This window comes from Artemia franciscana, chromosome 11, assembly GCF_032884065.1.
Source record: "Artemia franciscana chromosome 11, ASM3288406v1, whole genome shotgun sequence".
In the NCBI taxonomy this organism is placed as follows: Eukaryota; Metazoa; Arthropoda; class Branchiopoda; order Anostraca; family Artemiidae; genus Artemia; species Artemia franciscana.
In genome coordinates this window covers 26,007,188-26,031,168 of record NC_088873.1, presented here as the reverse complement: position 1 = coordinate 26,031,168, position 23,981 = coordinate 26,007,188, and the positions used below count along the sequence as shown (strand labels likewise).

Genomic DNA, 23,981 nt, shown 5'->3' with positions numbered 1-23,981 from the left:
AACCAAGTCAAAATCAAAACGAGCAGAAAATAAGATGAGTGGGGCTGACATCTCCCATGCCTTCTGAAGACCAGAATAAAGGTTGAACTTTACTGAATACGAAATAAATTTAAAATGTTTACATTTTTTAAACTTTTAATAAATCTGAAATTTTTAAGACTTCGAGGAATGAATATCGGTATGTGTATACTATGCTGTCAATCCACATTATTTTGTTATTTTATTTATTAATCTTGGTTAAGATGTTTTGTTTCTTTCTCTTTTATGAGATACAGGAATATTCACCTGGAAGTAAGGATTGTTCTCAGTTAAGTGTTATTTATTTATTGGTCTTCAAAAGGCATGGGGGTGTCTTTCCCACTTATCTTAGTTTCTGTCTGCTTTGAGGTTGAATTGGTTATTTATTTTAATTTCTTTTTTGGGGGGTGTCCTATTGACGTTTATTTGTGGTAGTTTTAAACATGTAATATTCTTTTACATTATTTCTGCTCATTTCTTTTAATATGGCTCTTTACTTTTTTTCGAAAAACTTATTATTTTGGAAAAAGTTTCTTACATTATTCTCACTAAAGAACAGTACAATGTGTTCAAAAGAGGACCATTAGAATCATATATGTAATATAGTCACGTTCCAACATCTTCTCCAATTATAAAATTTTTAAAACTTATTATTTGGTATACATACCGTTGATCAAATGGTTTTCTTTTTTATTTTTATTGAGATGAAACATTCTCTTTTATATTGCCAAATTCTTCATGTATTAATTATGCAACTAGGTGACTTTCTTTTATTGTTTAGCATAAATTAATATATATATATATATATATATATATATATATATATATATATATATATATATATATATATATATATATATATATATATATATATATATATATATATATATATATATATAGATGTTTTTAACTACGTGAAACATGCGAATATATAAATAGATTGTCAGGTTTACTGACTCTTGAACATGCAACATATAATTGTCCATGGGAAAAACAACCCGTATTCAGATCTATACCTCATTATTCTAATGATATGTCCCTGTGTCCCGGTCGTCATTTATATTCCCTGTGTCCCGGTCCTCATTTGTGTCCCGGTGTCCCAGTTTGTAATTTCTCTTTGAGTGTCCCGGTCGTCATTTATATTCCCTGTGTCCCGGTGTCCCGGTCGCCATTTGTGTCCCAGTGTCCCGGTCTGTAATTTGTATTCGAACAATCCCTGTGTCCCGGTCGTCATTTATATATCCCGCCTGTGCCCCCGGCGTCCCCGTTGTAGTTGTGTCCCTGTGTCCCGGTCGTCATTTATATTCCCTGTGTCCCGGTCGTGATTTGTGTCCGGGTGTCCCAGTCTGTAATTACTCTTTGAGGTTCCCGGTCGTCATTTATATTCCCTGTGTCCCGGTCGTCATTTGTGTCCCGGTATGTAATTTCATCAGTTGACAAACATGACGTCAGTCGACAAACAACTTCATGACGCATACAGCTCAATCCTTATAATGACGTCAGTCGACAAACATGACGTCAGTCGACACACAAACATGACGTCACTCGACACACACGCACACAGACAACTTATTTATATATGTATAGATATGTATATATATATATATATACTAGCTGTTGGGGTGGCGCTTCGCGCCACCCCAACACCTAGTTGGTGGGGGCGCTTCGCGCCCCCCCCCCAAGCCCCCCCGCGCGCGTAAGTCGTTACGCGCCATAATAGTTACGCGCCATTGTAGTTGTGTCCCTATGTCCCACCTGTGAATATAGATATATATATATATATATATATATATATATATATATATATATATATATATATATATATATATATGGTTTTAACTACGTAAAACTTGCGAATATACAACATTCTTTGCTGTCCCATTGTCTTTGCATATAAATAGATTGTCAGGTTTACCGACTCTTGAACATGCAACATATAATGGTCCATGGGAAAACAATCTGTATTCAGATCTATACCTCATGATTCTAATGATTGCCCTTGAGCTTTGTTGATGGTGATTGCTAATCGACCATTCCCTGTCCCGGTGTCCCGGTCGTCATTTATATCCCCCTGTTTCCCCCGGTGTCCCCGTTGTAGTTGTGTCCCTGTGTCCCGGTCGTCATTTATATTCCCTGTGTCCCGGTCGTCATTTGTATCCCGGTGTCCCGGTCTGTATATACATTCGTTTTTTAGTTTTGTTTTTCTCCTTTATTTTTTTCCTTTTTTTTTTCTTTTTTAGTTTATTTAGATTTTTAGATTTTTTAGTTTTTTTATTAGTTTTTAGTTTTTTTTTCTTTTTAGTTTTTTTGTAGTTTTTACCTTCTTTTTAGTTTTGTTAGTTTTTTTTTTTTACTTATGTCCTGGTCGTCATTTATACTCCCTGTGTCCCGGTGCTTTGTTGATTGCTAATCGAACATTCCTTTTGTCCTGGTCGCTTTCTCTTTGAGTGTCGTCATTTATTTTTTTCTTTTTTAGTTCTTTTAGTTTTTACCTTTTTTAGTTTTTTTTATTTTTAGATGAAAATTTTTTTTAGTTTTTTCCTTTTTTTCTTTTTAGTTTTTTATTGGTTTTTACCTTTATTTTAGCTTATTTTTCAGTTTTTTCCTTTTTTTTTAGTTTTTTTTTATTTTTTATTTTTTTTAGTTTTTTACCTTTTTTTAGTTTTTTTATTTTTTTTAGTTTTTTAGCTTTTTTACTTTTTTTATTAGTTTTTAGTTTTTTTTGTAGTTTTTGCCTTTTTTTAGTTTTTTCAGTTTTTTTTTTAGTTTTTTATTGGTTTTTACCTTTATTTTAGCTTATTTTTCAGTTTTTTCCTTTTTTTTAGTTTTTTTTAGTTTTTAGTTTTTTTAGTTTTTTATCTTTTTTTAGTTTTTTTAGTTTTTTTAGTTTTTTAGCTTTTTTATTTTTTTTATTAGTTTTTAGTTTTTTTTGTAGTTTTTGCCTTTTTTTAGTTTTTTTAGTTTTTTAGCTTTTTTATTAGTTTTTAGTTTTTTTTGTAGTTTTTGCCTTTTTTTAGTTTTTTTCTTTTTAGTTTTTTTGTAGTTTTTACTTTCTTTTTAGTTTTGTTAGTTTTTTTTTTTACTTATGTCCTGGTCGTCATTTATACTCCCTGTGTCCCGGTGCTTTGTTGATTGCTAATCGAACATTCCTTTTGTCCTGGTCGCTTTCTCTTTGAGTGTCGTCATTTATTTTTTTCTTTTTTAGTTCTTTTAGTTTTTACCTTTTTTAGTTTTTTTTAGTTTTTTAGATGAAAATTTTTTTTAGTTTTTTCCTTTTTTTCTTTTTAGTTTTTTATTGGTTTTTACCTTTATTTTAGCTTATTTTTCAGTTTTTTCCTTTTTTTAGTTTTTATTTTTTTTTTAGTTTTTTACCTTTTTTTAGTTTTTTTTAGTTTTTTTAGTTTTTTAGCTTTTTTACTTTTTTTATTAGTTTTTAGTTTTTTTGTAGTTTTTGCCTTTTTTTTAGTTTTTTCAGTTTTTTTTTTAGTTTTTTATTGGTTTTTACCTTTATTTTAGCTTATTTTTCAGTTTTTTCCTTTTTTTTAGTTTTTAGTTTTTTTAGTTTTTTACCTTTTTTTAGTTTTTTTAGTTTTTTAGCTTTTTTATTTTTTTTATTAGTTTTTAGTTTTTTGTAGTTTTTGCCTTTTTTTTAGTTTTTTTAGTTTTTTAGCTTTTTTATTAGTTTTTAGTTTTTTTTGTAGTTTTTGCCTTTTTTTAGTTTTTTTTAGTTTTTTAGCTTTTTTATTTTTTTTATTAGTTTTTAGTTTTTTTTGTAGTTTTTGCCTTTTTTTAGTTTTTTCAGTTTTGACGTCACCTGATCCAGTTTTTTCAGGTGACGTCACCTGATCCATCCACAGACAGACAACTTATTTTTATATATATAGATATATATATATATATATATATATATATATATATATATATATATATATATATATATATATATATATATATATATATATATATATATATATATATATATATATATATATGTGTGTGTGTGTGTGTGTGTTTTTGCCGTGAAAGGCAACCTTGGTAATCTTTGCGTGTATGTTCTATTTTAAGAAAAATAATCCTTTTTTATATTCATTGGCATTCGCAGTGCTACAAACGAAAAAATAAGAAAAGTGAGAAAATAGGAATCAAATTTGCCCCAGGACTCAGTGTCCACTCTTAACCGCCCTCGCTATCACCTAGACCAAATACACATGAGAATGATTCTCTTCTATTTCAGGCTCCAGTGGAATCGTATGCAGTGTTGGCATCAATAAAATGACAGCGATTAACTTGGAACAAGTGATCATTGAGGTAATTACACCTATTTTTCATGTTTTTATTGTCGTTAATAGCGAGGTAAAAGGAAACGCTTCAGTTTCCGGCAAATTTCGTAAAGCACTTTAAGGAACCATAATCCTTTGTAAAGAACTGTGTGCCTTCAATATTCTTTTGTTGTTGTTTTTCATCCTCCGACAACTTTGTATGGAAGAAGTGACGTAATTGGAAATTAAGAGCTCTAATACTCATTCTAAAGGTCAAAAGCGGTTAGAAGGCAGGTAGTGCTCTTCTCATGCCCTTTTTGCTATCCTCTCCTGTAAACTCCAATAAAATCTTGTGGAAAATTTGAGGTATCATTTTTGCAAAATAATCGACTGGCCCAATAAATATGCCTCTAGGGATGAAAAGAACGCCATGGCCCTCGGGTTAATAGCATTAAATTATACAAATAAACCTATTGCTTACATATAGATTTTATTGAGGAAAAAGGGGGGAAGATGTTATTGTAGATGCGAGGTTAGCTTTAACATCTCGGAAATTTTCTATTGGCTAAGAGAATCACCCATTCAGCTGGAATGGGGTCTAAAAATAAGTCTGAAACTGTCCCTGATCAGTTATAAACTATCAGTCATAGTTCCTTGGGCCAGGAGGAGTCTAATGTACAAAAAGAAAACTGATTTTGGGACAAAGGCTTTCAAAACCGGGGCGCAAAGGAACAAAAACCTTTTTTTATGTCATCTGAAAACTTTTAATTTGAATTTCTTTGGCAAAAAGGAAGTCGCTGCAGGATAAAAAACAGAAAAAAAAGTTTCGATTCTTTCCAAAACAGTTCGACTCAAAAAACGTGTTGTTTTTAACCCTTTTGAACCTAAGTCATAAGTCCTTGGGCCAAGGGAAATGTAAGATTTAACAAAAATTTGTTTTGGCCCAAATTACACCAAAAAAAGGTCGATACATTTTCCCTGAACGCAAATATGGAAAATCACATATAGGTTTTAACGAAGGAAATCAATTATACATTTAGATAGAGTCAAATAAACCTTGCGTGAATCCAAAAAAAGTTGCGAAGAAACAGATTGTATCGATTCTTGACTTAAAAAACTCTTTTTTTTTAGTTTCTCTTTTGTCTACCATCCAACAGCATATCGCGCGTATCATCAAATGTGACTTGTTCACGCCAGAAAATTCTTTCAAGTCCACATTTGTCCATTTTTTTTAGGGTGCATGAATTATTACGACAGATTTTGACACCTGGAAGAAACCTTTCCCCTTCCATCATGATAAGCATATGACTATAGTTTTGCATTTTTCACTCGAAATCTTTTCCAAATAAGATATGCTATTTCATTTATCTACCAATAAGATAGCCTAATGATTTCATTCTTTGTCTTTTAGCTAAATGACACGATTGAGACTTCATCAGCAACAATGTTCACTTTGGGGTTCTCTCAAGCAAGGTAAGAAATAATTTACCATGCCCTACTTTAACCAGGGTTATAATTGCGCCTTTAGTTGACTCAAACCGGCAAGTGATAAAAAACAGCTCCACAAGAGGTTAGTTTTCCTATTTAGGCAAAGGTGCCTCTTATCGTCCTTACCAAGGCACTATTTATTCTTGGTTTATTTTTATTTTTCTGGTCGACTCACATCGGTTGATCCGCTCTTTTGCAACTTTTTTGAAACAGAGTTTGGCGTTCCGCAAGGTCTTTCGCGAGGCCAAAACTATTTTTAATGCATGTAAATCAGTGCAGTTAAAAATTCAAGGTCTACGATTTTGTATTAGTCTTTTTAAATCAGCAACAGTGAAAACTTGACTTACTTGACTTAATACTCCTGCCAAAATGCTTCCGGCGTCGAGAGTGATGCTACATGGCACCTCTATTCGGACCGGTCTCTTGCAAGGATGTGGGTATCCTCTTGAATATTTGCCATGGCTAAGAAGGCACCTGCAGTGTCCTTCCATCTGGTTGGATGACGACCTCTTGGGCGTTTCCCGCCATGCAGCACGGGATCAAAATTGAAAATTTTTCGTGCAGGAGTGTTGGGGGGCATTCGAAGTATATGTCCGGACAAACGTAGTGTTCGCTGGGCGAGTTGGACTGAGAATGGCGTTTGAGCAGTTAATGCCAGGAGGTTCTCATTGCTAACAAAATCGTGGCAGTGTAGCCCTTCAATGTGGCGAAGATATTTTGTTTGGGCTATATTTACGGTGCTCAGTACAGACTGAGAGGCTGGCCAGGTTTTGGCTCCGTGAAGAAGCAAGGATCCCACCGAAGCATTGTATATGCACATCTTGGTCTTACGGCTGATAGAAGGTTTCCTCCAGAGGGCACTTAGTCTTCCCACCACTGCTGAAGCTTTGGGGATTCAGTGCATTAGATCTTTGAGGTTACAACTGTGTAAAGGGCTTATCTTTTCCAGATGCATTTATTGCTTTAACTGATGATAGTATTCTTGATACAACCGGTATAACTTAAGTCTGATCTGTTATAAGAAATATCGGCCGTTTCGAAAGAGTTACCAAGTGCCTTGATTTAAATAACCTTGCTTTAAATATAGGAAAGTCATATTTTCTCATTTTTTCAAGAGTCTCTAGTGCTTGCCCGGGCGTTAATGAAATACATGTATCAAGAGGTTCACTAAGGAGAGCTAAGGACCATTACATTTGATTCGTAGGTATCCTGATAGTTGAAGATCTTTCATCTTAATATCGTATTGACCTGATCAAAATAAAAGTCTCCTAGAATCTTGGAGTCCTTTGAAAGCTGATTTGCATATTTCAAGGGTCAACTCTTAGAATCTTTTTGTACAGTCTAGTTCAGTCTTATGTTTCATGTTGTCTTATCTGGATGTCAACCTTTCCTTCGTCACTGAAGTCACTTTTTGAGCTTTATAATAAAACAAGGACCATTATTCAGGAAACTAACCGTGTTTCATCCAAAGCCTTGCTTGATGTAAATTCTCTAGATTTTCAGTCGTATGCTTTTTTCACGTTTCTATAGTCGCATGGTCACCTTCCTGCTTTCCTATGCAATAATATATGTTTTATTTCTGATCAATCGATTTATCATGTCCGCTCTTCCGACTATCTACATATTCCTTAAACTTCATTGGTGATGTCTGACTTCAACCCTCTGATATCGTGTAAAATGATAAGGAATATATTAGTAGATTTGGTATTTTTTTTTCTTGTGTGTTGTTATTTTCTCCCCTTTTTTCCTGGCCATAGAGGCTTACGGGGAAGACGATGTTCAATTTTTTCTTATATGAGCTTATTGTTAATGATTAATTTTACGCTATGTTCATATTTTAGAAATAAATTTTATTTTATTTTATCTAAACCACAAACTTTAAGGGCAGTCTGTATTCACAAAAAAATCATCCAGAGCCGTCATATTGAGAATGAAAACATAAACCTTTTGAAATATGTATCCATAAGAATCAGCCTTCATTGGATCAACTTCATCATTGCTCTGTATCCATAAAACTTATTTTTAAAGTTTTGTAGTTTCAAAACACACGTTAGACAGAGTTTCTCAACAGATATATTGTCGACAGTGCTGCTCCACAACCCCCCATACTTCACACGGTGTCGATGCTGTTTTTCTTTTTAAGATCATAAATAAAATTCAAAATTACAATTTTGTGAATCAAAAAATTTTTTGTCTTGTGTCTGTGGCTCTGAAAAACTAGAAAGGACAGAGGATTAATGTTTACCTTATATCTCTGAGTAATCTTATGTCAGGATGCCGATGAAAAAAAAAATCACAAATTTCCTTTGCCTAGTTTGGACTGAAGTTTAATTACTAGCAAAAAAAATACATAATGTATACCTTATAGTGGGTGTTTTGTCTATGAAAAAAATGTTGCCTACACTTCTCAAAACAAAAGATTTGTGCTTTATTTTGTCTATTTCCCAGCCCATATGGTGAAAAAGGTAAGTCAATTTTAGATAGTTTCGAGAACCTTATTTGGACACACCATTTTAAGTTCACTTTAGTAACGGGTTTAAGGCACAGGCTACAATGTAGCATAGTGCATTTGAAACACAAAAACCTAACAGTCTACAGTTTACAAAATTTAGCATAAGCATTAACATTGACAAATAAAGCTTTCTAACAAGAAAGAATACTTTGACAGGAAATAAATGTAAAGAATGTCATGACTCTTAAATATGAGAATACATGCTATAAGGAAAAAATGTATACTTGTCTCTTATTTAGGAAGAGAAGTGTCTTTTCTGTCTTATACCGATCTGCACATACTTACAGTAAATTCTAATGTCAATTTGACATTTTACTTGTCAGGATATTTACCACCTAATCCTTCATCATTTAGTCCAATAGTAGCAGTAGAAGTAGTAGCAGTTGCAGCTGCAGTTGCCGTAGTAGAAGCAGTCGAAATCACAGTCGAAATTGGAGCAGCAGTAGTAGTAGCCGCAATCACAAAAGGTAGCAGGTAGTCCCCATATCAGCGTCGCAATCGCAAGTAGTTACCCTTGCAAGTAGTCACATTTGCAGATTTCAAGTTGACCCAGTCATAGTTACAAATAGTTGTAGTCATAGTCACAAATAGGTTTGGTTGAAAAAGTCACAGTCACAATTTATTGCAGTCACAATCGCAGTCACAATTAGTCCGTAGTTGCAAGTAGTCGCGGTTACATGTAATCGTAGTAACCGTAAGTCGAAATTGCATTAGTGGTAGTTGCAGTACCCCCAAAAGTTTCAAGTTGAACCCCCTTAGCTATTTTTAAGATATTGCAGATACTTCCTTTTAATAGTGTGGATGCATAAAATGTCTATTAATTTAATCCAGCATTCCGTAAAGTCTTACCTTAAAAACTTTGGCCTTTTGGATCAACCCAGGATAAAAGATTCCCCCATTTCCCAACAATAAATCTCATGTGCCAACAATGGGCAAATTGCACAAGTTACAACCCTTGCCTCGAGGCTGTGGGGAGTCATGTCACCAGCAAATTACAGTTATTAGACATTTTGACTATTGTGAACAATATGGCTATCTCAAAGTATGATCAGTGTTGGGGCAGTATCTTAAAAGGGACGGTGTGACGGGGGCTGGTTGACCTCGTATTACTTTTCACTATCTTTCTCAGCATACCCCGAAAGTTTATATAATATCCTCGGCAGTTCCTGAAATGTTACAGATACGCCTTTTTGATAACCTGGACGCACACATGATCTTTTGACTTAGTAAAATATTCCCTTCAAAATATTCGGAGAAATCAAGTTAATGCCCCTTGCCTTTTGCGATCCAATCACTATAAAAATTCCTCCCAGGATCAAATAACCCTTGTTCCGAGGGTTCAAAATGTTGACCAGCGTTGAAGGGGGATTCAACAAGGTAAGGGGTCTGGACTACGATTACTTTTTTTTAAATCCGTCTCAACACGTCATAAGAATTCCAACTTAACACCCTCAGCTGCTCCTGAGATATTGCTGAAGTGCCATTATGACAACTAGTATGCACTTTGTTGTGTGTTGGATTTTTTTCAATATTCCCACTAAATGTTTTAGATTGTCATCTTGACCAAATGACAATCTCACAATTTTGATTTGATGTGTCTGGGTGAGGACAACACAAAGGCCATGAGAGAGAGGATGGTTGCCCTCTGATCATTTTTTAACATTCTCTTCAACTTGTACTGAAATTTTCATCCTAACACCCTAAGGCTTTCCGGAGATACTGCAGACACGCCATTTTGATAACCTGGATGCGGATAGTATATTTTGATTTAGTTCAGCGCCTTCCTCGACATTTCCTGAAGATTTACCTTAATACCTTTAGCATTTTTGAATCTATCCAGGATATAAAAATCTTGCATTTTCAAAGAAGAAATCCTAAATACAAACTATGGACAAGTCGCATATTTTCAGCCCTTGCCCCAGGGACTGTGCGGGTGATGCCACCTCTCTAGGCATAGTTATTGTACCTTTCGGTTGTTGAGGGCAAAAGGACATCTCAAAATTTTGATCAGATGTATTTGCTGGCTGAGGGAGGGGGGTTCAGAAGCTTAAAAAATAGGGGGAGTGCTGATTACCTTTTACTCAGGTTTTATTCTTAAAATGGGGACTAAAACTTGCAATTTATACAATTTATAGTCAAATTAGTCTCCTCCGAAGTTTCTAAGGCCACTTCTTCCATAGAAAGTGGCCTGGGAATACAAAAAAAAGATTATACATTGAAGACAATTCGCTCTTTACTCAAGTAGTATTATTGCGCTCCCTGTGAAAATGAATAAGTAACAAATAAAGACCCTTGAGCTTCAACAGAGAAAGCAAGGCGTTTACTGGAGTTATAGGGCACCAAAAAATCTAAGAAATTGTTGTAATGTTTTTATGTGAAGAATCCCCAAATGAGCTCCTGTGTACCAGCCATTATGGAATAACTGATTATTGTTCTAATCGTCTTCATAAAGCACATTAAAATACCACTTATTTTCACATCTTTAAAGACATTGAACAGTTTGCCCAACCTAGACATTCCGGCAAGAAACAAAAAGCGAGACGCGAAAAAACTTCTGTCTGCGAACATTTGTGGCCCTCAAGGGGGAAATTTGAACTAAACAGCTGGCTCTCTGAAATACTAGCTGTATTTTTTGCTGAAATTTAGTTGGATTTCCTTAGATTTGATCACTTCTACATTATTGGCTGGCGACAAGTATATGATACATTTATTTAAATGCAATTGCGAAAAACATACAAAATATATCATTGACGTTTTCTGACAATACTGGTTTCAGAAAACGAGTACTTAAATAAATGTGTGCAGCTCAGCTGACATGCCGCTTAACAACTCAGCTGAAATCTCTTAGCTAGAAAGAAATAAATTACGATGGGAAAAACATCTGATGAAAATTAGTACCATTTTATTTTAGTAAAACTAAATTGCTTTAAAGAATTAGACAGACAAGAGTGTTTTTTAAATTGATTTTCTGTTTATTTTAACTTGATACATCTAAAGTATATTTTATTAGTTGATTACGTATATTGGTTGATAATTATCATCACTAATATTAGTTATTTCTTATTAATGTTAGCATCAAAATAGCAGTAGTTGTTGTCGGAGTAGTAGAGGTTTACTTAGAAAATAATTAAAATACTTTTTAAGAACCTTCAAGCATCAATTGTGGTTAAAATATAACTTCATTTATGAAATTGTACTCCCTGTGGTAAACTTTTGGACTTCTATGCAACCATGGCTTCAAATTTATTGGAAAGTTAGGGACGAAACTTTTCACTTGATCTGGGTCTTCCAATTATAAAGACTAAAAACTATTCATATTAAATTTTTCTGTGATGAAAAACTGCTTTGGAAATTGGAATTTTCCTTATGAAACAATTACACTACAAGACGTATTTTGTTCTCAAGTGTTTATAATAAGCGAGACCAAAAAGCCGCAAATACCACTTTTTGGAAACAAAATGCCAAGTGCAGCTTACCATTAAGCAACACTTGGCAGTGACTGAGTATACCATGTGACCAAGTGTACCATGCCAAGTGTGAGCATACCATTTTGCAGTTTAGGACCGTCGCTTGACCTCTTATGACTATTATGATATTATGATATTATATTATGATATCTTATGATATTATGAAAGCATGTTCCCAAAAAATTCAAAGAAAAGTAGAGAGCTAAACTAAGAGCTCAAGAGATTCAACAATTCACCCTGGAAGAGCTCAGTGTTATTAAAATATTAGTTTGTAGGAGTTCCCATTACTTTACCACCATGATGAGCTTGTAAAATTCTTTTGATACAATTCCATACTTCATCTTACAGAACATCATTTAAAAAAACTAATAAAAAGTGATGAAGAGATTGGATTTCCCCTTGTAAAACACTTACGATACAAAATGTATTTTTATTTTAAGTATTTGTAATTAGCGAGTCTAAAAAGCCTTGAATTCCACTTTAGTCAAAACAAAATGCCAAGCGCAAAGTGTTTGCTTACCAATTTGCAGTATAGGACCTTCATTTTACCTCTTGTGCTTATTATTAAGAAAATATGTTTCCCGAAAATATTCAAAGAAAAGTAAAGAGAAGTGCTAAAACCTAAAAATAGGAAACATAAACTTAAATAACAAATTTGAATGGACAGAGATTAAAATGAATGAGTAAATGGAGCCAAAAAAGAAAATAACATAAAATGAACAATGAAATCAAGTTTTGAAATAACGGCGCAATGGAATACATTTTCTCATAAAATCAGTTGATGAATTTATTATTGATTCGCTAGTTGAAAATGTTGCTTTAACATCCTAAACAGATTGTTTCAAAATTTTTCTTTTTCTTTTTAGAATTTTATTTAGATATGTTTTCTGTACTTTGAAAAAAAATCGAATAAACGAAAATTTTTATAAAATTAGCGCAATTAATATAGTCAAAGTAAATTAAAAGTCATAAATGCATTTATGCAATTTTTTATCTTTCTTATTGCCTTGATTAGCATACCGATTTTCTTTTTTTCAATGTGTTAACACGTAACAAATATCTTATTCGAAATGCATATTCAGTTTTTACATCGTTTCAATCGCTTCTCTTTTGCCAGTTTTTACAACGCTGTTTTATTCGCGCTTGGCACTATTTGTATAAATAATAAAATAAATGAGGCCTCTCCTGACATTTTACGACCTCTGACTCTTCTCAGTAAAGTGGTGAATGACACTCCAGTGAATTTAGGGGTTTGAGGAGCAGCAGCAATAGACTTACTTGTCTTAAAGTTTTTTAAACATTTGTAACAAATAATTAAGTTTTACATTTTTTTAAACACCCTTATTTTTCCTAAGCTTGTCTTCGATTTTTGACGGACAGGAAAACCAATTGGTTAAACAAAACTGATGATTTAAACAATTCACTTTGCTTTCAGTAAAGTACGAATGAGTCTCTTGTCCTTGAGATTTTTTTTCTACCAAATTGTTGGTAACTTCTTTTCAGGTTTTATTTCCCAGTTACTAGTAATTTCTGCTTGTTTTAGGCTTGTCGTAGACCACGTTGGTCTTTCGACCATATTTTGGTTATTTTTGTGCATGTCTCAAGCCTAGTATGAATCTAGGTTGAAAATTGTTTGATTTGTACGGTATGATCAGGGAGTTTCAAGAGATATCATTCCGCCTGGATGGGAAATCCAGGCTACCCATCTGCCTGAAAGGCATGATGGGTAGCTTGGCCGGAAAATGTAAGAAGCAGCAAGTGAAAGGATCATAATTGAGTGTTGCCAACAAAGTCAGATTACTAGATATCGTTGATTCAGTACAGCCATTCAGTCTAGAAAATATAGGCTAGTATCAAAGCAACTGTACTTGTATATCAAGTTTCTACCAAGGGGGAGCCTGCTTTCAGAAATCACAGACACCAGGTGGTGCTTACCAAATATGGTTGAAGTGTGCCAAGTGTGCCAGAAACTTTGGCAAGCGTAGCGAAAAAATTTCCAAGAGTGGCAAAAACAGTAGCCTACAAGCATGGTGGAGTTGTCTGACACCCTTAGTGTTCTGGAGTGTACACCAGGTGACGTAAAGTCAGTACCCCTTGGTTTCCACTCCATTTAATAAAATGAATTCAATAGACACTTGAAAAATTTTAATCTTGTTGTTTATCTTGTGAGTGCCTTTACCAGACGGGACTAAGCCGTCCAAGGTTAGGAGAGGTCTCATGAGGTCTTTTGACATGAGCTTGGCAGAAACATCTGAAGAAACACGAAAGCCAATATATGCGGGACGACCAGCCCCTGCATGTCAATGAACAAATAATTTGATGCGTCCTTAAAGCGATCCAGTTCGATTCCCATGTATTCTGTCACATTCTCAGCTGATGGATAAACCAGTCCTGATAGCCTAATAGGACAGGGATTGTTTGATATTTATGGCTAGAAATAACTACAGCTTCGAGTCAGAAAAAACTGTCATGTCTTCTGTAAATACTTGCATTATTCTTTTTCTGATGGAAACGTTGAAAAGAAGGTGCAAGACGGGCATTCACCTAGACGCACCTCTATGTCTTAGAACGTTATTCTTTGGGTGGGTATTTTGACATGTGTGACCAGTATTAGTGGAGATAGTCCTTAGGTATCTCGGTTATTAGAATTAAAACCATCCTGAAGTTAACATATGCAATAGAGACAGGTTGACAAAATTCATTGAGTTTTTAATTTTTTTATGGTTATTATGATTTCCTTAGTTTCAGATGTTTCAGGCAGCTGGATCTGGTATGAGCCTTTTTCAAAATACATAGAACAGAATAGCAGCGAATTGTTTCTATGGATAAAAATAGCAGCGTTATTTTTCTATTAGTTGAGCATTCTTCTTAGACCCAATTCCACCTCCACAATGACAATAATTCAAGCTGTTCTAATTTCCAGCTTTCTAATCTTCGGGATATAGTTTGGATTTGGCATGTTCTAGAAGTACATTAAAAATGAGCTGTCCCAGGTCTGTGTGCAATTGGTCCTTGATATAAAGATCAGCCTCATTGGCTTGTGCATAGAACACACCCATAAAGATTTTAATCTTAACGAGAATGGAAACAAGTGTGCCCCTATTAATTAAAATATGTATTTTTTTCTGACTTCCCTGTTAATTATTTTCTCTTATTGTCTTTGAAAGGAACCGCTGTTTTTTTGTTTTTTTTTTCAGCAAAAATTGGGGCTGTAATTTTATGCTTTCAAAAAAACATTCTATTTGTTCCCCAATTTCCCATTATTTAACCTTTCTGATGTTTTACTAGCTATTTAACCTGTTTTATTCCCATTTGTAGAGACAAATTAGTTATATTCCACCTACTCTTCAACAATACTATCGGTGAAAATGGTCAATCTAGACGTAAAGGAGACTCGTCGACAAAGGGAGCATTATCTACATTGAAAACGCGTTTGAATATATTATCCAGTGTCACGGTTTCTAAAAATGAGGCCCTGAAAGATAAATCAGATAGATTAAGGAAAAGAGCTGTATCAACAGTAGACTCCAACCCCTCATGGTTTGATGAAAATCAATGTGGAATGTTTCGAAGCTCATATTCTCAAGTAAGTTTTGCTTTCTCCAATAAGATCGATGTTCTATCAAACGCTCTCTTTATTTGACTCTCAATCTACCTTTGTTTATTTTTTTAAAACTATTCAACTTCCGTATATTTTTCTTTGTAATCTGCGATTCTATTTATAATAGCTCTCGCTATTTATATTTTAGAGAAAAAATACTTATTTTTTGCAAAAACAGCTCATAACGATAATTTTATTCATCGAAGGTAGAGTGATTCACAACAAGACTAAAAACCACGGATAATAGATAAACATATCTATTAACAAATGAACTAACATCATTTTAATACGATCCTAATAACGGGGAGGGTTAATGCCAGGTTTGCCTTTCACTCAATTGGACTATCTGTCTGGCTTTTTCTACAATTAGCCATTAATTGACACCCACTATTCTATTTTAGTTCGAATATAAAAAGAATTTTTTTCGAAATTTCTTATTGCCTTATAGACCAATTTAATAGATGGTTATCTTTTGTAACCTTTATCATTATTATTGTTTATTTGGAAATCTGTGATACAAACAAAAGGACAGAGCAGAAAAAAAGAAAAAAAGCGCACTGAAAACTCACAATAACATATTTGTATAAAAAATTACATGGTCACTTCACAAAGAAGTTTAAAAGTACGAAACTGAAGAAAACGGAACAGAGATTTCGTTTTTTTGAACCTGTGAGCATTTTCCAAAACGGTGGAATATTCAAATAACACAGGACAACTACCAAATTGAAAATTTCGTTAAAAAACAGCTTATTTGTAACAAAAGATGCATAGTAAATCCCAAGGACGTTCGGTTTGAGTTACCACGTGTTTTCGAACAAGTATTACTGTGATCCTACAATTCCCAGAAGAGTTTGTTTAGGGGGCTCTCACTTCCATCTAAGCACAACTTCAGAGTTTTTAGCATTTAACTCAAGATAAACTTTTAGTGAGCTGTAGACCTACTAAGTTTGTGCGTTTTTCGTGGAATCTACGATTTGCTTTATTATATGAAACTTCCTTCCTGTGGAAGAGGTTTAAACAGCGATACTTAACAATTAAAGAAGAATGGAGCTACAAGACTACACAGCAGAGTAGATTCCACTTCAGCAATCAATGCAAAATTTTTAATTTGGCCCAATAAAAGTTGATCTTTAATGTCATCTCGAACGGTATTATGGCACTTGGTATTAACCAAGTGACATATAGGAATCGCAAATTTTGTCGGTCTGTCTGTCTGTCGGTCTGTCTGTCGGTCCCGGTTTTGCTACTTTAGGCACTTCCAGGTAAGCTAGGACGATGAGATTGGGTAGGCGTATCAGGGACTGGACCAGATTAAATTATAAATAGTCGTTTTCCAGATTTGACCGACTGGGGGAGGAGTGGGGGGCCGGTTAATTCGAAAAAAATAGAAAAAATGAAGTATTTTTAACTTTCGAAAGGTTCATCCGATTAATTTTAATTTGAAATTAGAATGTTTGGAAGGATATCGTGTCTCAGAGCTGTTATTTTAAATCCCGACTGGATCTGGTGACATTGGGGGGGGAGTTGGGAGGGGTAATCTAAAATCTTGGAAAACACTTAGAGGGGAAAGATCGGGATGAAACTTGGTGGGAAAAATATGCACAAGTCCTAGATACATGACTGACATAACCGGAACAGATCCACTCTCTTTGGGGTAGTTGGGTGGGGGGGGGGGTTAATTTTGAAAAATTGGAAAAAAATTAGGTATTTTTAACTTACGAACGGGTGATTGGATCTCAATGAAATTTGATATTTAGAAGGATATCGTGTCTGAAAGCTCTTATTTTAAATCCCGACCGGAGTGACATTGGGGGGAGTTTGGTGGGGGAAAACATAAAATCATGGAAAACGCTTAGAGTGGAGGGATCGGGATGAAACTTTGTGGGAAAAATAAGCAGAAGTCTTAGATGCATGATTGACATAATTGGAGCGGATCCGCTCTATTTAGGAAATTAGGGGGGAGGGGGTTAATTCTGAAAAATTAGAAAAAATTACATATTTTTAACTTCGGAACGAGTGATCAGATCTACATGAAACTTCATATTTAGAAGGATCTCGTAACCAGATCTAGCGTCATTTGGGGGGGGGGGGTTCTCTTTGGTGAAGTGGGAGGGGGTAATTTGGAAAAATGAGGTATGTGTAACTTACGAATGGATTTTCAGATCTTCGCGAAATTTGATATTTAGAAGGATCTTTTGCTTTAAAGCTCTTATTTTAAATTCTGGTCTCAGATCCTGTAACAGCGGGGGAGTTGGAGGGGGAAACTGGAATTCTTGGAAAACGTGGGGTATTTTTATCTTACGAATAGGTGATTGGATCTTAATTAAACTTGATGTTTAGAAGGACCTTATGTCTCAGATGCTCCATTTTTGACTCGAATTCGATCCTGGGACACAGAGGACTGGAGGAGGGAAACAGAAATCTTGGAAAACGCTTAGAGTGGAGAGATCGGGATGAAATTTGATGGAAAGAATAAGCACAAGTTCTAGATACGCGATTGACATAATCGAAACAGATCATTTTGCTTTGGAGGAGCTGGACGGTGTTAATTTGGAAAAATTAGAAAAATAGAGGTATTTCTAACTTAAGAACAGGTGACCGGATCTTTAATGAAATTTGATATTTAGAAGAAATTCATGTTTCAGAGCTATTATTTTAAATCTCGACCAATTCTGTTGACATTGGGGGAAGTTGAAGGGGGAAATCGGAAATCTTCGAAAACGCTTAGAGTGGAGGAATCGGGATGAAGCTTGGTGGATAGAATAAGCAAATGTCGTAGATACGTGATTGACGTAACCGTACTGGATTCGCTCTCTTTGGGGGAGTTGGGGGGAGGGTTTCAGTGCTTTGGCGAGTTTGGTGCTTCTGGACGTGCTAGGACGATGAACATTGGTAGGTGTGTCAGGGAGCTGCACAAATTGACTTGATAAAGTCGTTTTCCCAGATTCGACCATCCGGGAGGCTAAAGGGAGAGAAAAATAAGAAAAATGAGGTATTTATAACTTACGGGTGGGTGATCAGATCTTAATGAATTTTGATATTTAGAAGGACACCGTGACTCAGAGCTCTTATTTTAAATCCTGACCGGCACTAAGCCTCTGATTTTCCTTTTAAAGCAATCTATTGATTCTTAGAATTTCGTTAGAGCTCATACCATATGAGCTCTTAGATCTCAGCTCTTCTGGCCTCGTCAAAAGTGCCATATGAGCTCTTAGCTCTTGTTTTTTATGTTTATTTTTTTTCAAAAATGGACTTAAAAAACCAATAAAGTTACTACTGCTGCGAAAGTTTATACAAGATTCCGTTTTATAGCTAAAAAAAGGTTTTTTTAACTGAAAGTAAGGAGAAAAAAAGTAAAAGATTCAGTAAGAAAGTAAGGAGGTTTTTTTAACTGGAAGTAATTAAAACTTAAAACGAAAATAAAATATTCAGTATATGAACGGGGCTTTTTCTCCTCAACGCCCGGTCTTTACAATAAAGTTTGACTCTTTCTCTTAACTCCACTTTTTAAAACAGTAAAAACCGTTAGCGTAAAGAGCGGGGCGTTTAGGGGGAAAAGCCCTTTTCATATACGGAGTAATGTCTGTTCGTTTTAAGTTTTAGTGTCACTCCTTACTTTCAGTTAAAAAACTTGTATTTTTATTTAATTTCTGGACGTTTTTGAATTAATGCATGTTTTGATCTTGACTCTCCGCACACAAATAATTAAAACGAAATTTGCATATTTTTTTTTTTGCTAAATCGCTTTCTCATAGTTTTTAATCGGAAGATTTTGAGACAATAAGGAGCAAGGGAGGAGGCCTAGTTCCCCTCCAATTTTTGGATTACTTAAAAATGCAAATAAAACTTTTAATTTTGTACGAACATTTTCATTTGTAAAAAATATACGTAACTTACGAATAACTTACGTAACGAAATTCTATATTCGTATGTTTTTATTGCATGTATGAGGGGGTACCTCCCCTTGTCAATACCTCGCTCTTTACACTAAAGCTTAAATTTTGTCCCAATTCCTTAAGAATGACCCCTGAATTACTAAGGCCGTTGAATATATAGTTGAAATTACTAAAAATTCTGCATCGTAAAGAGCACGGTAATATGAGGAGGTAAATCCCTCATATGCGTAATAATTTCTTTTCGTTTTAAGTTTTAATGCTGCTCCTTAATTTTAGTTGAAAAAACTCCTCGTATTTATTTTTCCATTGTTTTTTAATACTGCTAGAAAATCCTGCGCCCCTTCATTGAAATTCTCTTCCCCATGGCAAATTTCTCCATGGAAAGATCCTCCCACGTACCCTCCTCAACTTCTTCACCCCCCCCCCCAACCAAAAAATCCCCCTGAAAATGTCTTTACACTTCCCAATAACTATTACTATATGTAAACACAGGTCAAAGTTTGTAATTTGCACATCCTCCCACGGGGATTGTGGGGTAGTAAGTCATCCCCAAAGACCTAGTTATTGGGTTTTGCGACTATGGTGAATAAAATGAATATCTCAGAATTTTGACCCGATGACTTTGGGGGGAAATGAGCGTGGGAGGGGGCTTAGGTGTCCTCCAATTTTTTTCAAGTAAAAAGGGCACTAGAACTTTTTATTATTGTTAGAGTGAGCGACATTCTAGGATCACTGAGTCGATAAGATCATCTCTGGGAAAAAAAATAAAGACGCATCTGTGATCTGTCTTCCGGCAAAAAATACGGAATTCCACATTTTTATAGATAGGAGCTTGAAACTTCTACAACAGAGTTTTCTGATACGCTGAATCTGATAATGTGATTTTTGTTAATATTGTATGACTGTTAGTGGGTGTTTCCTCTATTTTCTAAAATGAGACAAATTTTCTCAGGTTCATAAGTTTTGATGGGTAATACTAATCTTGATGAAACTTGCATATTAAAAATAAGCATTAAAATGCGATTCTTTTGATGCCACTATTGGTATCAAAATTCCACTTTTTAGAGTTTAGGTTACTATTGAGCCGGGTCGCTCCTTACTATAGTTCGTTACCACGAACTGTTTGAAAACTAAGCCAATATCACATTTAATAATCATTCTGATTTTTATTTTAAAAAAACAAACACGAAACAATTAAAATCAATAACAATGGAAAACGTAAAAAACTAGTCCTCTTTTCTTGTTTTTATCACTCATCCCATCACTTAAAAAATGAATCCAGCAAATCCAGCCTATGAATTCAGCCTACCAAGCAATAAAAAAAGGAAAAAAGAAATGGATAGCCATGAAAACTAACTACTATATCTGAACGCAGAGGCTGTTTAAGGGGGAAGGCAGAGGTGAAACTTGCCCTGGGTTCAGAAAGTCAAGAAGCGCTATATTTGAAATAAATAATCTAATGGTTATAATCATTCTGTAGTCCTGTGGTGGCGCAGTGGATTTGACCTTAGCTTGGTAATGCGGGATCCAGAGATCGAATCACGCTGCAGGAATGCACTGCAGGGCCGACACAGGGACCACAGTAGTCAAGAAGCGTCGTTAATTCTTAAATAAAATAATCATTCTGTAATCTCTGAAATTTCATTTCCGTTAAAATAAAGTAGTTGACGCAGTTGGCATTAAGTACAAGCAAACTGAATTCAAATTTTTCAATTTTCCCTTATCTTTATCACCACTATTTGAAGATAAAAGTAAGTTAACCAAGTATCATCAATTTTAATGCTTTTTTGTTATATTTTTTATTCACATTTTTTTAATAAATTGATATTTTACTCAAATTTAACCTAAGAAATTTTGGGGGGCAGGTGGGGGGGGGGCTAATCAAGATCTTAGAGAAGTCGGTCTCAAGAGACACCAGAACTGCCACTGGCCAAACAGTAATTCGAACTTCCTCCTTTCACAATTACCTTATAACTTCACTCTCAGACATTCAGAACATTTGCCGTCACACTCGTCAAAAAAAACCACGCCATTCTTCTTCACCCTTAATAGTAACCGAAACATAAACGTTTCAACAAGGCAAGAAACTCCCTCGCTGTCTGTAAATACTTTAATATTTCAGAATTTAAATCATTTACTTCAAACTGCTTTCATAGTGGAAAAAAAACACACAGAGACTAAGTGGTACTGTCTTTTAAAACTAATTCCAAGGGCATTTTATTTAAGAGACTAGTAAAAAACAACACGAGTGAATTGTTAAACCCTTTAGTTAAATTCTTCTACTCCTTGATTTATCCAAATGTAAATCAAGAAGATTGTCAGAAACGCATTATAGGAAACAGGGATCTCTAAGGATTTCAATATTTGAAAACTCAAGAGCAGATTCATACTCAAAAACCTTTTTATAAGGATAATTTTAACAACTTTTTGGACACTAAAGGACCTTTCAAACTATCTTGAATAAATGATCATCTCAAACTTTTGATTGGATGTCTTTAGAGAGTTTTTGGGCGTGGAAGGGAGATGACTGTCCTCCAACTCTTTTTGACTCTTAAAAAGGACACTAGAACCTATAGTTTACAATCAAATGGGCTCATTTTGAATTTTCTAGATAAATCCTCCTATACAAAGTGCATTAGTGCAAAAATAATTCATTAATAAAAATAAATAGGACATTGTGCCCACATCCCTATTCTTTTCCCCTCCAGAGTTTTAAAACCAGCCATAGGGGGGACACACTTAGAGCTACTACCCCCTCAAGACGTTATTAAGTGCACCTGCGCAATGCTTGGGGGCACCTTTAACGGCATAGTACACCTATGTCATGAGAATGTTAAATTTGTTGAAGATGATTAAATCTTGCGTGACTTGTTGGATCTTATGATTTGCTTCAATATTGAAACTGAGTTCAGTGTTTCAACATCAAGAATGTTATTGTTCAGTAATGGATGCTTTTACTCTATTAGATATTTAAGGCGCTAGCAATGGCGAAACGAGTCGAAACGAATGTCACAGTAAAAATCACAAGGGGTTGCCGGCTAACCCTAGAATGGGACGAGGTGTTTACGCAATATGTAGTATAATTAAACAAATTCAAGTCAAAAGAACTGTCATGCTTTGCAGCAAAAGCGAATATAATGCACATCCAAAAAATTACACTATTGATTAAATGCATTAGTGAAATATGTTGAAGACAAAAATCTGAATCAATCTAAAGAAAAAGAGTATGTTTTATTGGCGAAAAAGAATCACTGTTAGTCTATAATCGGTAATGAGAGTGTCAGGATTAAAAATGACTGGATTTGGGAAGCAAAAAATCATACGGAATTTAATGACTTTTGAAAAACTTTGATTCTAGATGATGACTTTCTAGAGTTATCTCTTCAAAGGAAGTATTTTCTCAAAGAATACCTAGCGATATAATGAGAAATGATTCGCCGTCTTTGGACTGTTGTATGAAACTTTTATGTCATGGACCAGAAGAATCTACTCAATCTATTGATATACTAATTGAAACAAAACAAAATGATATTGTGGTTTTTGCTTTTAACTGCTACCTAGATGGCCATTTTGCAAGGCAACAACAGATAGGTTGAGTAAATTTGTGACGTCCCTCGTTTGATCCTCCTAGAGGACTCTCAGTTTATTGATCGCCAGTCAATTTTTTTTTGGAAGTGAGACAGTCAGCATCGAAAAAATGTTCCACACATGTCCATTCTGTTTGCATGCATTTTGCAGCTGGTCATCCTGTGAGAATTCTACAATCATTGATGACTATAATGAAATGTATAGATTATGCAATCCATGTAAATTGCATATAGGATATGCTTTGCAAATTACAGACTGTAATTCTTGTCTTTAAGAGATTTATGACTCTCATACTAAAGGTTCCCTATGTTCCAAATGTCACTGTGATAAATGTGATCATTTGGAAAATACTTACCCTGGCATGATTGCAATAAACCCTAAATGCGATTTCAGTTTATTTTTAAGAGATCGGTGTCGTCGTGGTTAAATTCCTTTGAGAGGAAGAATCTACTCTACGCTTTAATTGCTGGAATAGTAAGAGAGTCTGGGTTTTACCACTTAGCTGTGAAGATACCACCTACTATAATTATAAACCTACTAACTTTTATTTGGCTGTTACAGAAAATGATTCTTCATACGAGAATTTTGTGTGCAACATTGTATCAAACAAGCAAGTTAAAAACGTGAATTATATAGTCTGAATCAGAATAGTATTATTGACTTTACAAAGAGATATAATAAAAAATGATTTTGAATTTTAAACTAGAGAATGTGACCCTGACTTTGAATCCCAAGATGAATACAGGTTGAGTCCTGACGAGCTGTCACCACTTATCATTAATGATGGTTACTTATACGTGGAGGTTTCAAATTTATTTAGCAAGGGATAATACAATACTCTCTTCAAATGGTTTGACAAAGGTGCACTCTAACCGTACTGTGCCCGTTTTGAGTACCGGACAAATCCAATACAATGGTACCATGAGTTTTCGGAAACATCTCTTCAATTATGCCATTTTCAAATAATTTTGAACCTCGATTTAGAGATTGCATTATCAATTCATATAGGTTTCACTTGGATTTGTCAAAGAATAAATTGTAGAGTAGAGTTGTATTTACTTTACTTACACGATATGAAAGTCCAAACATTTCAAATTTTTATGAAAAATCTGTCCATGATTCCAATGGCACTAGCACTTTTTACAAAATGCA

At 34.5% G+C, this 23,981-nt stretch overlaps 1 protein-coding gene across 11 annotated transcripts in view; it reads left to right on the top strand.

Moving 5' to 3' along the window:
• The window catches only part of LOC136033020 (uncharacterized), a 408,980-nt gene that overhangs the window by 237,703 nt on the left and 147,296 nt on the right, over positions 1-23,981 (top strand). For all 11 annotated transcript variants that reach the window (XM_065713569.1, XM_065713568.1, XM_065713566.1 and 8 more), the window contains 3 exons: positions 4,253-4,326; positions 5,689-5,750; positions 15,063-15,330. In XM_065713569.1, coding sequence (XP_065569641.1) covers positions 4,253-4,326; positions 5,689-5,750; positions 15,063-15,330 — 404 coding nt within the window. The remainder of the gene's footprint in view (positions 1-4,252; positions 4,327-5,688; positions 5,751-15,062; positions 15,331-23,981) is intronic.